We start from the raw sequence: 14,149 nt of genomic DNA, 5'->3' as shown, positions 1-14,149 counted from the left end.
TTGGACTTAAAAGTTACTTTTTTTAACTAAACATGCTAAGAAAAATTTACTTTTTTTTTTTCTAATGTCTTTCTGGACTTAAAAGTTTGTTCATGTTGGGGAGTATGATTGATCGTATTACTGCAAATATATATATATCAACGTGATAATTATGCAAATATGATCATCGATGACGACAGTGACGATACGACTAAGACTTCGAATGTGGTCTATAAGGAAGTCTTCCGTAATATATATAACATAATTTCCTTTGTATGAAAATTTATCCAAAATTATTGTTGAACTATCGTTTAATGTTACTCAACTTTTTTCATATACCTTACATTATTGCAATTATCATATTTTATTTTAGGAGAATGTTAACATGTGCATATATGGCACATGTTAAGGTAGTAAAAATAGAAATTATGCCTTAAAATTTGTGCATTTTAACTTTTCAAGCATTAAATGTCTTGTATCATTAAATGTTAAATTTCTATATTAAGATACCTTATCATGTGCCCTATATGCACATATTAACAAGACCCTTTATTTTATCATTACATATCTTACAGCTAATCAGATTCGTGCACCGCACGGGTCGATGTTCTAGTTATTAAGATATAATTGTCGTGTTCGATGCACATGCATGTGTAACTGCTTCATAGCTTATAGAAACCTCCATTAATTTCTGTGAGGTTCAAAACGTCTTGTTGAGTTCTGTAAAACAAAAACACTCTTAAGAATTTATCTGAATGCAAGAACTTTAGAAAATATTTAAAGAATCCAATTTCCAAAGCAATATTAGAAAATTGGTTTTCACGTGTAACAGCATGTCGTCCCTGAGTTTTGGGTGTTAGATAAATTATAATGATACTAATGTCCTACTAATTATTTGAATATTATTCTCCAAAGAATAGAGATTGAGTAAACATTTTTATTTTCTAGCTAGGCCTTTGATTTATAATGCTATTGAGATTCAAAAGTGAGAATATAATGTAGGGTAAATAGTGTTATACCCCTGCAAAATAGGCGAGTTTTGCGTTACCCCCTGCAAAATATTTTTTTGAGATTCCCCTTGCAATGTCAAGATTCCTTATGTTACCCCCTGGCTCAACAAGTAGACATATGACATGGACGAATCTTGACGTGGCATGACACGTGAAAATTAATTAATTTTTTATTTATTTTTAAATGCCAACTCAGTAATTACATATTTTTTTAATTAAAAAAATGAAGAAAAAAAACTTAAAAGTTGTTATATTTATACGATCTTACTTAAAACAAAGTTTTGTTATTTTTTTGTTTTGACTAAAAGTTGTTATTATATATAAAAAAAATAAAATATTTATTTTTATTTAGCTTGTTAAAAAAAAAATTATATATTAATAAACAGAAAGAACGGAACAGATTTTTTCTTTTACGAAAAATAGAAATAAAGGAGATAGAAAGTTAGGTTTCTTTCTACAAAAAAAAAAAAGAAAGCTGGGTATGAACGGATCGAAATTGAAAATTGATTTGCCCTAACCCCCCAAATTGAAATTGAAAACGAAGAACAATCGCTGAATATGAACGGATCGAAAACGAAGATGAAACCGACGAACACCAAGAAGAATGAAACGGTGAACTCGAAAAAAGAAACGACGAAGAAGAAGAACGAAACTGTGAAGACGAAGAAGAACAAAACTGAGTCTGTGAGGAGGTAAGTGATATATTCTCATATTTGTTCTTTATGTAAATCGCTTTTGCGTCAAGATTGCGCCTTGTTTGCTATACGAATGGCAGCGGGAACCGTGTTATTGTTTCCGGCGGTGATTTGTTTGCCGTGCGCTGCTGGTTTTTTCTGGTTAAAAGACCCATTAGACTTTGTTGATGACTGTTATTCAAGAGATAAGTATGCACTTTGCTATGGTTTTGCTGTGAGTCCCATTAATGGAATGGACATGTGGCCTACGCCTAAACCACCTGAAGATGTTTATGAAATCCTTCTACCACCCGTGTATAAAATTGGTCCGGGTAGACCAAAGAAATTGAGAATTAGAGGAGTTGATGAAGATGGTGCTAGGAAGAGGTCAAGAGGTGTTGCTTACAGTTGCACCAGGTGTAGTGAGTTTGGCCATAATGCAAGAGCATGCAAGAGCAAAACTCAAACCCAAGAGGGTTTGAAAAGAAAGGTAAATTGATTTGTTTTAATACAATGCAGTATTTTGGTTTGATAATTGTGGATGACTAATATTAACATTGTTATTTGTTGTAGAGGAAACCACCAAAACGTAAAGCTGAATGTAATGCAAGCCCTGGTGAAGCAGGAGGTAATGCAAGCACCGGTGAAGCTGAAGTTGTGGTTGGAACTGTGAGTGGCGCAAGTCAGTCACTATTTGAAGAGATCTCTGATGAAGTTATGGCAACAATTCCTGAAGTAATGGTTGAAGACATTGCTGAAGCTAATAAGGACAATGCAGACCATGAAAAAGACAATGTTGTGAAGGGCAAGGCTCTGAAGAAGAAATCTATGAAGAGGAAATTGTATCATGGGAAAAGGACAAGAAGTAGTGAAAGGATCATGCAACAAGCTTTAGCGAAACCAATTGTTGGAGTTGGTTCAAGTATTGTCCAGCCTATAGTGATTAAAGAGCCACGTGAAGGGATATTAACACAAGAAGATTCAACAAAGCTTGGAACTTGTTATAGAGCCATGAAATCTTGGAAAAATATTAACAAAAATTAGTGCTTACTTGTGTAATGTCTTATGACTATATATGCTTATTTTGTGTACATTATGCACTATATGTGCTTATTTTGATATTGTAATGACTTATGCACTATATGTGCTTATTACGACTTATGCACTATATGTGCTTATTTTGGTGTTGTTATGAATTAGTATGCACTATATGTGCTTATTTTGGTGTTGTAATGACTTATGCACTAGATGTGCTTATTACTATCTAATGAATGATGCACTTTAAGTGCTGTAGTTACCAAGTGTACATTATGTACTTCATTCTGATTTTATTATCTTGTCAAGTAAGGAAAACCTTATAAATTAAGTCTTATGCTGCTGAATTTTTTATCAAACCAAGCCTTAGAAAATTTTTAATTCGGGCAAAAATGCATTTTGCGTTACCCCCTGCAAAATACGCGAGTTTTGCGTTACCCCCTGCAAATGCAAAATTGAAAGAAAAAAAAAACAAAAGAAGTAATTTCCACGTGTATTACTGAGTTGGCATTTAAAAATAAATAAAAAATTATTTAATTTCCACGTGTCATGCCACGTCAAGATTCGTTCATGTCATATGTCCACTTGTTGAGCCAGGGGGTAACGCAAGGAATCTTGACATTGCATGGGGGGAATCTCAAAAAAATATTTTGCAGGGGTAACACAAAACCCGCCTATTTTGAAGGGGTATAACACTATTTACCCTATAATGTATATTGTGACATTTGAGATATAAATTTACAAGTTTAAAGCACATAGATTGTTAGTGTAGATTTGATTTACACTTCTTCCACATCATCCACTCCTTTTAAGTGTATTTTGAATTTTTTGTATGAAGTTTTAATTAACTGTTAATATAAACAAATTCATACCGAAAAATTCATATCAATCATACCCTCTAAACACATATTCTGACTCACCTATGTTGGTAGTGCAAATACACATAAACTTTCGATTATAGGAGGTGGTTAACTCAAGTGGTTTGATCAAGAGGTAAAATGAGTTAAGGCTTTAGACATATTTAAAATTGGTTCTTTTGAAATGTTTCGCTTCTTTTTTGTTGATAAATTTGAAATGTTTCACTTGAGCAATATAGCAAATCACAAACAAAATAACCAAATAAGCAATACTCCTTAAACTAGCAAACAAACTGTGCAAATTTGCATAAACTTTTTTCTCTTTTTATTTTTCATTTATCTTGTGAAAACTAACCACAACAAAAAGCTCAACTACCTTAAAGCTAAAAATACAAAGAAATTAAAGAAGAATACTACATGGAATATAATTAATTTATGACACAACCAATACATAACAAATGCATGATGTGACTGATAAGTTCTTTAAGCTGATTTATCATTCTCCATATAACAATTAGAATATGCACTTCATCATGCATTAATCAATTCAGCAAAGCCTCATCAAGACTACAACAATACAATTCTTCATCAGTGGTGGTGTTGGTGGTGAGGCGAAGGCGCCGGCGCGGTGGCGTTAAGCTGATGAGGTGGCATTATTGGAAGAGATGGTATTGGTGGAGGACATTGGTAACATTTTGTGAAGAGTCCAAATGTATCAATCTGGTGGACAAAATTGACCATACTGGCCCACCCTCCAAATCCAAAGCCCACAATTAGGACCCACACAACTATGAATACATTGATAACAAATGTTCCTACCCATCTTCCAACAAACTTGGGAGGTTGTTCCACAGCATTCTACATCATACAATACACACATTCATTCAGTACAATAATTCATTCAATAATGTATAAAGTGTACTACATGTAATAAATATTCTCAATGCTCTTATGTTAGTAAATTAAATAATGAAAAATATTAATAAGGCTCAAATTAATAAATATTGTATGAAAAAGTTATTGGATTTTTTTTGGAGAAAGTTTAGGGTCTGGCCTGTTCTGCTAGATGGTGACAATACGCTAACACAATTTTATTTTCCATATCCCTATTCTTTCTGTTGCCAAATTACTTTATACTTAGAATAATAAATGAAATAAATTCTAACACTGCATTGCTCAGTCCAACTATTGGGATGCAACAATAAATTTTCACAGATTAGATGGCCCATATTGCTAAAGTCACACGAAATAATTAATGTCAAGAGAAAATAATTTTGTGTGTATTATTAGAAATTGAAAAATAAGTCATCTGATCGTAATTCAGTTGGTACTAATTTTGTAATATGTTAAATTTGAAGCTCAAATTAAAAAAAAAAATCACTGATTCAAGTATATTTTTAACTACTAAACTACTTGATAAAATAAAATAAAATTGTACCTGTCGAGCAGAGGAAGATTTAAAGGTGAAGATGTGAGCAAGGGCGGGGATGATATAAACGGTGAAACTGACGAGGAGAGATCCGACGGCGGAATTGATGGGTCCAAAGAAAGGGAATATAATAGCCAAAAACCAAATTGGAATCACAACTGGTAATCTCACCAATGCACGCTTGCACAAACTTTTGCACTCATGCATTCCTATTGCTTTCTCCCATACAAAGTATAATGGGGTGCATGCAAATCCAAATGTTATAAACTGCACCAATTCAAATATTTTACTACGTACATTAGAACAACCATATAATAAAATTATATTTATATGTTCCTAGATATATTATAGTACTATACCATACCTGATGAATGAGCATTAAAATGACAGCCATGTCACGGAAGGGTGATTTAGGGAGAAGAGCAAAAGCATTGGAGTGATTTAGAAGCATGTCACCAAATGCCCAATAAACTGCTACTGCTGATGGAAGGGTCAGTGTCAGAACATAAAGGGTAGCCAGTAAATATATGGCCTTGAACCTTTGAGGCTTCCACATAGCATGCATTATTTCCCTGTACAAATTTACCATGCATTTAGTATCATTATCTCATTATTAAATATTTTTCTTCAATTTTACAATAATTCTTACTAGTACTAGTGTGTACTCATATGTTGCCTTAAAAGAAAGAAGACACAGATATGGTGTGACACAAGTGGCGGATAATTGAGTCTTTCAATTATTTGGTTTGAAATTCTGTTGTTGACCGGTGCATATAGAAAACAATTTTAATGAATCTTAATTACTTTAAGGGATTAACCAGTCTCCAAATTTGCGTGTAGATGATACCTTGTTACGGAGTACACGTTATTTTAATTTAGCCAAAACCCTTTTAATTTTAATATTTAAATAAAAACTACAGCTGGAAAAAAGGAGCTGATGAAAATACTCCTAGAATATTTTGGGCCAAAAATAAGTGCATATGAGAATGTGAATATGTTTTGGCTAAAGTTTGCTTTTTAACGATATGTAACATTATTGACTGTGAAAAGCTGGACTGGATGCCTGGATTTATGAGGAGGGCCTTCTAATGATAAAAAGCATGATAGACAGAGCCATTTGATTGAAGGAAAGAACCTTGGCTTTCTAGCTAAATGCTAAGAGAAAACTCATGCATTCTAAGGAAAAGTGCAACTTTTTGCCTCCCACGCCTACCAAGGGTATTTTTGGGTTTTTTAAAGTTGTATTTTTCAATTAATTGGTTTTAGAGTGCTTGGTTAAAATTCGATATTGACAAATAAAAGTGTATTTAGTTTATTTGGCATACAAAAATATTTCAGCACACAATTACGAAGATTAATTTATCGAAGTAAGATAGTCTGAAATTCAATTAAAAAATTGACATCTCCTAATATATGTTTTGTACAAGCCGGTCCTAAAATGAACCTCTGACTAAATAATTAAAGGACTAAAATATTTACCACATATGACACACTATAATGGTACATTTATTGTCTTTTGATGATAAAACAAGCAAATGTGCTAAGCACTCTGTTTCTGTCATTGTGGCAAATTGGAAATTAACACATTACTCTGATTAAAAAAAAATTGATATAATTAAAATGAATTGCAAGTAACTTAAAATTATCTAGGCCTTAAAGCTAGATACACTAGCTATGTGAAGTTTTTGGATATTCTCAAATACTAACTAAGAAAAGTACTTTAAGATGTGTAGACTTTAGATTGTTGTTCAGATTATGTCTAGACAAGTTAAGGTTGAGTCACAATCAAAATGACTTTAAGCCCCACCCAATTGTTCCATTGTTATTTCGCTTTCCCATTAGCTATTGTACTATCTTAATTACTACTACCAACTAGTATTACTTAAAATAAAAATTATGGTTAATTCATATAATTACATTATGTTAGAAATAATATAAAAACACATGGGGGCATTGGGGGGTGTATGTGTAAAAACATAAAAAAAAACACAAATAAAAAATCTGAAATTGTCTTACACAGTAACAGCATGTCCCCCGAATGTGTAGAGAATGTTTGTGGCCCCTGTAAAATATAGAACCATTTTGTTTGGACCTGAATGCTTAACTCCTTCCACCTATACACAAAATATGATAATTAATAATTAATATTGGCAATGTTAATTAAACAAGATTATGATTATTATTAATGAATTTAATTACCTGTCCGTGAAGTATAGCTGCAATAGTAAGATACCAAGCAGTGTAAGTGGTCATAACAAGGCCCAAAAAGGACCATATTCTATAGTTGTGAAATGAAGGAATAAAAACAGTAGTGGCACAACAAGCTCCGAAAATGTAAGTCCAAGTCCTCTTGTCCAGATTATCATTTATGTAATATATATTGCTGTAGGAAATAGACAAAAAATAACAATATTCATATATTCATACAACAAACTCCAATGAATTATACAGAGATGCATGTGATCTTACTTCCTTTTTTTATATAAGTAGTTAGTAATAAACAGAATTGTTTTATCTATCTAGTAACCTACACATAATTAATAATCAAGAAAGTGTGTATGTACCTTGCACAAGCTATAAGTTGGATAACAGATCCAAACAAAAGAAATGTGCAATTAAATCCTAAACCCACATTTCTCCAATGCTTCCCTAGCAGCCCATCAAGAACCTCAAACCACTGCATATGAACCACAATTATAATTAATTAGTCTCTGCAGTTGCGTTCAGACGTGCTCAGACGATTTAACCTATGTTTAGTATTACCGTGGATACTGGATATGTCAGGTCAGCATCACGGTGACTCACTGTGATTCTAACCTACCCACCGTGATACCACCGTGATACCGAAGATACAAAAGATGGTAAGTAGTAACCATTAAACTATAGGTAGATGAGTAAATTACCTGAATAACATGGCTTCTGAAATTAACTTTTTCTCTCTCTTTTCTTGTTCTGTATTCAACATAGAGTATGCTAATGAGGTAAGCAGTCCAGCTACCAAGTAAACCATAGAAAAGTTGAAAAAGTATGCCAGAAAGCATTCCAAGCTGGGAAAATGAGTATGGTAACGTAAGCAGAACTTGAGCCACCTGAGTCAAACATATCATAACATAATCAAGCTTAAGAGAATGAAAAAAACATAACAAAAACATGAAAACAACAGAACAATATTATATATTAATTAACCTGGTTGGAAGCACAGCTAAACCAAGCATCATAAGTAGAACCACCGTGCCATAAGAAGTTTGATAACTTAGATTTTATGTCCTGAGGTGGTTTTCCTTCACTTTCCATTTCTACATAGTTTCCAACTATTACAGTTTCCACAGTTTTATCAGAAGCCATTTCCATTCTCTACAAGAAATATATATATCTTGATTATAACTTCAACTTATCTCTAAGGTCTTAACACTTGTGGTTTCACTCTATTTTTGCTTCACTCTAATCTCAATAATATAAGTTATGATTGTGGAGAGGGGAAGGTTGAGATTGGTAAAAGGAGTATTGGAATGGTGGTATATATATAGTCGACAGAACATATATAAAAGGGGTTCTCGAAGGCTGGTATGAAAGGTATTGTAGAGAACGGTTTTGGGAAGTGAGTAAAATCACTTTTTCAATAAATATAAAATTAACAAACATCTCCCTCTAGAGGGTGTTTTGGCCATATCCCCTTCTTGGTTTCGGAGTCCTTTTTAGTAATAAGTTGTTATAATAACACTTCTCTTACAATTTTTGTATACCTTAACTTGGATATTTTAAAATTTAAAACTAGTTTAATGTATGTTTTACATTTTAAGCAAGCAAAATTGATTTTAAATGTCTAGAATTATTTTTATGTATTTGGTTATTCGCAAATAAAATATAGATGATTTTTTATTTAGAATTGATTCTGATTTAATAGAAATGTGTGCATGTTTAGTTCTACGGTAATAAAATTGACTACGAAACAAATTTATTTTTTGTAAATTTTATTTTACTTAAAAGTTAATTGAGTTTATATTAGGCATGACAATGAGATGGGACGGGGACAAATTTTATCCTCCCAAATCCAAATTCATAAAGTTCGGGTTTTCCCAAACACATCCCAAATTCGAGTGAGGATAAAAATGATAATCCCATACTCAACGGGGATCGGGTATCCCAATGAGCTTCGGGTATTCCCGTTACGCCTTTTTCTACATGAATTTAGATTGAATTTTAGTATTTTTTTATCAAAAAAAAAAAAGGTTAAATGTCCAAAATTATTTTCTCTCAACAATATTTTTTTAAATAAAGAACAAAAATAGAGAAAATGGTTTGTTTAATACTCAAATTAAAAATAAAAAATAAATATATGAATGTAATTTAAGAGATTGTTTAAGCGTTTCTGATTTAAAAGAGGTGAAATCTAATTTTTAGTATAAGCGGGGCGGGTTCGAGGACGGGTTCGGGGTGTGTATCAATGTACCCATTACCCGCCTCAACCCCATCTTTTGAAATCGGGGAAAACCCAAAACCCGAACTCAACCCCGTCAATTCAGATTTTCCCCGTCAAAGTGGGTATGGTTTAGGCGGATACCCATGGGTATGGATTTTATTGTCATGTCTAGTTTATATTGAACAACAAATATTTGTGTTTCACCGTCAAAAACAAATATTTGTGTAAAAATCACATTTAAATTTAGAAATTAAAATTTCAGCATCAATTTTGACTGCTCCAAATGTGGAGCCAAACATAGGCTTTGTAGTTTTTGCCTCTAGAATTTATTTTGACTCATGTTTTAGTGGTGAAGACTTGAGAGTTGAGACTTTAAAATTTACTCCTTTCAAGGTCTTAGGTTTGAATCCTCTATTGTTACTTTATGTCTTGGGTCAGACCATATAATTCATTTTGGCTTTAAATGGACACCCCACATTTGGACAGTAGAATTGGTGTCTCTAAAATTAGTTAGTCCTTAAGCTGAATACCGAATCTTAAAAAATATATCATTCACATTTTAACATGAATACACATTCAAACATAATAAATTTACTTTTAATTAAAAATCTAAAAAAAATCTAAAAAATTTACTTTCAATTCATTTTTTGAAAAAATTAATTTTTATCATCACAAAACAAACACGCAATAGAATGAAGTAGAGTGGAATTGATCGCATAATCAAATTAAATGTAATAGGTATTTAATGATGAAATGAAACAAAGTTTTCTTTTCATGTTAATTGATTTTTTTTTTAGACCACCTTTAAAAAAATTATGGATAGTTTATCTAATAATCAATAAAATTTTGCCACATTAATTTATACCACATATAAATCTACTTATCTCACCCTGTTAATTTGAAAAGTGGACATATTGTATAGATTGCATTATAGTAACTTTTTTAAGAGCAGTTAGTTCTCGTATATTACATGCATAATAACTATACAACTTGAGGTGAATTGAAGATTTTCGATATCATTCTTTTGCTAGGTTTAACATTTTACCTTTTTCAATTTATTTTTACTCTTATTCCGTCCAAAAGAAGAATCACCTAAATAATGAAATACATTGGAATAGATTTCTTCACGTCTTGTTCAACTAGTTAGTTCAACTAGTTTAACCAGTTGAACTAATCCCACCCCAACTTCTCCTTCTATTTAATCACATACCGACTCCAGTATACAGTGTTTACATGTACATCATCTTCCTGTCCAGGTAATTAATTAATGCCTGAGTCTACTTCTACAAAAGGCTCTGAAATGACAAAGTAGTATTTTACATGCTACTACTTCTACAATACTTAGGAAGCGTGATATCTTGTCCACACGAGCGGGCCTCTCATGATAATTTCAATTTGCAAAGTTCTCTGTATTTTGTTGCATTTTCCATTTTGTGACTACTTCTACTACTACTATTCAATTGGTCTGTTGGATCGGATAAATATCCATGGACACGGTATATATAGTTATTTGGCTTATGTTAATGAGTGTCTTAAAGGTACTGGTTAATTACGCATGTAAAATATTATAAAAACTTTGTAGTATAAAAATGATAATTTTAAACTTTACACTAATTTTAAAGTCAAAATTTCTATATTTACTTCGTTAACAAGTATTCTAAGTACACTATTTAACTTTTTCGTAGTTTATCAAGTAGTATTTAATTTAATTGCTTGCACCAATGTTTAATGTTCACCTCAAGACGCAACTATTTGACCCATCAATATGAATAGTAGTTTTATTACATTTGCCAAAGTTGAATCTATAGCATGCTTAGTTGATTGATATTTTTACATTTCCACAACTTTGTCTTAAATATGAATTCTTATGGCTCATATTTCACCCTATAGTTATTGGAATGTGGAAAACAGAAGGGATAGATAACACGGCACATCAAAGTAAGTTATTTTTTATGAGAACAAGGTAAACAAACAAACAAACAAACAAACATAGGAAAGAATAAAAGGAATGAAAATACTCCTAAAAAATGAATTGTAGGAAATTATAACTTAGTAGACCACATGATTGCAGCCAAACGGGCGTGGTCGCTTTGCAAGTCCAAAAAAAGCTGCTTTTATCACATGGCCAACTCGAGAATCCCTTCCACCAAAAATTTCATGCTCATACCCCAATTAAAACACCTTAGTATTTCACATGCTATTTTTATTTGCATTTCCATATGTAGAAAATCAATATACTAATTTCATAGGTGATTAAATTAAAAAAAAAAAAAACTAGGACAAATAAATGGACAAACATTGGTAGAAATGTTAGATCATGTGCCCCTACCCAACTGCACCTATAAATAGTTAATATTTATCTTGATTTTCATTGGTACCTTAATATTCTCTAATGTCTCCTTCAAAGAAAAAATATAAATATTCTATGTATGTGTGACATTTTATCTTAATCACTTATAGATTCTCTTTGTTTTTTTCCTCCTTCAAATTTAACTGCTACCATAATTTTATTCTTTTGTTATGGTATCACTTGTTTTTATTTGCCTCAAATAAAACAAACAAATAAAGACAACTTTTTTCAGTTCTGTCATATATTTTATTGAGCAAATTTCAGCCCTTAAAAGCTACTACAAACAAATAGTACTAGTACATCACATTTCAATTTTCATCTGTGGGTAAAATGCTTCATTTTTTTTCACCCCTCATTTTCAATGTCTTCAAATATTAATCTGACAGTGGTCCAAAGTTTTTACTAGCTTTCATATTTGTCTTCTTTAAAATTTGAATCATGAGTTGGCTAAAGCCAACTGATTATTCTCCTTCATTCCCCTCATGATGATAAACCATGATGAGTTTGTCTTTTTTATGAATTAAGATAAGAAAATCATTTACCATCTAGTGGTGGTGCGGCTTATCATAAGTAAGTTGAGCGCCATATATTGATTCCCCGCTCTAATTAACTTTGTAATGCAGTTGCAGTTATAAATTTTTACCATCTGATTTTAAATTAATGGTCGGACCGTTCAAAATTAATTTACTAATTATGTAATGAATCATCTAATCTTAAATTGATGGTCGAGATTGATTACGCATGTAATTACGTGACATTTGCAATGCAGGGAATTCGAGTTCATAAATTAATTGGAGAATTAAAAGAATAAAAAGAGAGTGATCATGACTAGTGTTGATTGGTATCACATCGAGCTTTAAAAAATCATTGTGAACCACCGTGATTATGTAAAAAAATACATTTTATAGCTTCAACCAAATTAGGTTTGCAATAATGGTGAAGGATTTTGGTAGTATGCTAGAGATCATAGATTCGATCTTCTGCTCCATTGTAAACCAAATTACGGCGCAAGAGTAATTTTGTTGAGCTCTGTGATACCAAACATAAACATAGGGGACAAAAAGCATATTATATTCGTCCCACAATGAGTGATTCAATTGATTGTTTCACACATGCATGTCAATGCATAACTTTGATTATTAATATATACTATTGTATAACAATAAAAATTATAAAAAGTTGATATTTTGAAAACATTCATCGAAATAAATCCAACAACATCTTATATACTTTTTTTTTATTCGTAGAAAAATATGGTCAAAACAAAATATGTGAAGAGTGCACATGGTCAAACTAGGTCACTCATTTTCGGATGGAGCTAGGGAGTATTGTTTTTTTGGCCAGTAAAACACATTCAATTATTCATGAAGAATGTTGGAAGCACACATTCCACTTATTGTGTTGTCATATATTCATATGCTTATGGGACCAGAAACATTCTCTGTGAGTTGTGTCTCCTTGACCACACCTCCATTATATTGCATACTACTACATTCTAGTACTAGTTTGTTTCAAATATAGTCTTGGCATAATAAGCATCTTTGTCCTCCATTCATATAAGCTCTTGATGGTGTATTAGTATTATTATTATTATTATTATTATTATTATTATTGCCCATTAGAAAGGTTTGAATAAATATCTTGTTGAAATGTATTTTATCTTTGGTGATTTTTTATCTTTTTCATCCTTTGGTTCAGTTCGTCTTAAATTATGTATCAGATAGCGTAACTGCTTACCCTTACTCTTCTTCTCTATTCTCTAAGCAATTTAAAATTGCTCATATTTTAAAAAATGCAGTTCTTGTGCTACTTTATTGGATTATATAGAAATCGAGAGAACTTAAGAGAAATTGTGAAGCTTTTTTAGTTTACAAAAATACATGTCTCTTCTTCTTTTTTTTTTTTTTTTTTTGACTAAAAATATACATATATCTCTCTTCTTATTAATGAAAATAAATTCTAAATTATTCAATCCTATACAATGGTTCTGAAACAGAAATTGAATAGGACTATTCATATAATGCAATTCCATATGATGCCATGGTTAGGACTTCCTCCATGATAAAGCTTGAGAATTGATTTAATTGGTCATAGTAATATTTTCCCAAACTCCATTTGTGATGTTGCTACACATTCAGCAACAACAATGTTGCGTTAATGATCAAAGTGTGAATCTCGTAACCTTCTCACCCAAATAAAAATTCAAGCATGCGTGAACTCATATGATCAATAGAAATTAAAATTAAAATTCCCATTATTAAAACTTGATGAAACAGATAATCTGTAAAAGAAGGCAATTTTTGTAAAAAAAAATTGATCTGTCAGTTGGTACAGACATCTCAACAAATAAAGACTAAAAATGTACAATTCATGAGACTGGTAGCAACTCAACCTA

General features: G+C 31.6%; 2 protein-coding genes across 2 annotated transcripts; one reads left to right on the top strand and one right to left on the bottom strand.

The window, feature by feature from the left end:
- The first annotated feature begins 1,757 nt into the window (after positions 1-1,757).
- On the top strand, positions 1,758-2,770 carry LOC123914813. The gene is made up of 2 exons (XM_045965986.1): positions 1,758-2,153; positions 2,237-2,770. Exons 1-2 carry the CDS (start codon positions 1,758-1,760, stop codon positions 2,705-2,707), a joined length of 867 nt encoding a protein of 288 aa, XP_045821942.1. The 3' UTR covers positions 2,708-2,770.
- A 1,087-nt stretch (positions 2,771-3,857) lies between these two features.
- Positions 3,858-8,661, bottom strand: LOC123916529 (auxin transporter-like protein 5). Its single transcript, XM_045968003.1, has 8 exons — positions 8,171-8,661; positions 7,888-8,073; positions 7,549-7,661; positions 7,184-7,367; positions 7,001-7,098; positions 5,349-5,556; positions 4,994-5,251; positions 3,858-4,413 (listed from the first exon to the last, which is right to left on the bottom strand). Exons 1-8 carry the CDS (start codon positions 8,333-8,335, stop codon positions 4,144-4,146), a joined length of 1,482 nt encoding a protein of 493 aa, XP_045823959.1. The 5' UTR covers positions 8,336-8,661; the 3' UTR covers positions 3,858-4,143.
- Positions 8,662-14,149: the final 5,488 nt, after the last annotated feature.

The sequence above is a fragment of the Trifolium pratense genome, linkage group LG3 (assembly GCF_020283565.1).
Source record: "Trifolium pratense cultivar HEN17-A07 linkage group LG3, ARS_RC_1.1, whole genome shotgun sequence".
In the NCBI taxonomy this organism is placed as follows: domain Eukaryota; kingdom Viridiplantae; phylum Streptophyta; class Magnoliopsida; order Fabales; family Fabaceae; genus Trifolium; species Trifolium pratense.
The sequence above is the reverse complement of the archived record's forward strand: the minus strand, read 5'-3'. Positions and strand labels throughout refer to the sequence as shown.

Bases quoted from the DNA above. Each gene is read 5' to 3' on its own strand.
- LOC123916529 (XM_045968003.1), bottom strand. From the start codon at position 8,335: ATGGAAATGGCTTCTGATAAAACTGTGGAAACTGTAATAGTTGGAAAC. The intron at 5,252-5,348 runs GTATGGTATAGT...GAATTGGTGCAG, and splicing joins TTTTAATGCTCATTCATCAG to TTTATAACATTTGGATTTGC. The intron at 4,414-4,993 runs GTACAATTTTAT...TGTATGATGTAG, and splicing joins AATCTTCCTCTGCTCGACAG to AATGCTGTGGAACAACCTCC.
- LOC123914813 (XM_045965986.1), top strand. From the start codon at position 1,758: ATGGCAGCGGGAACCGTGTTATTGTTTCCGGCGGTGATTTGTTTGCCG. The intron at 2,154-2,236 runs GTAAATTGATTT...TATTTGTTGTAG, and splicing joins AAGAGGGTTTGAAAAGAAAG to AGGAAACCACCAAAACGTAA.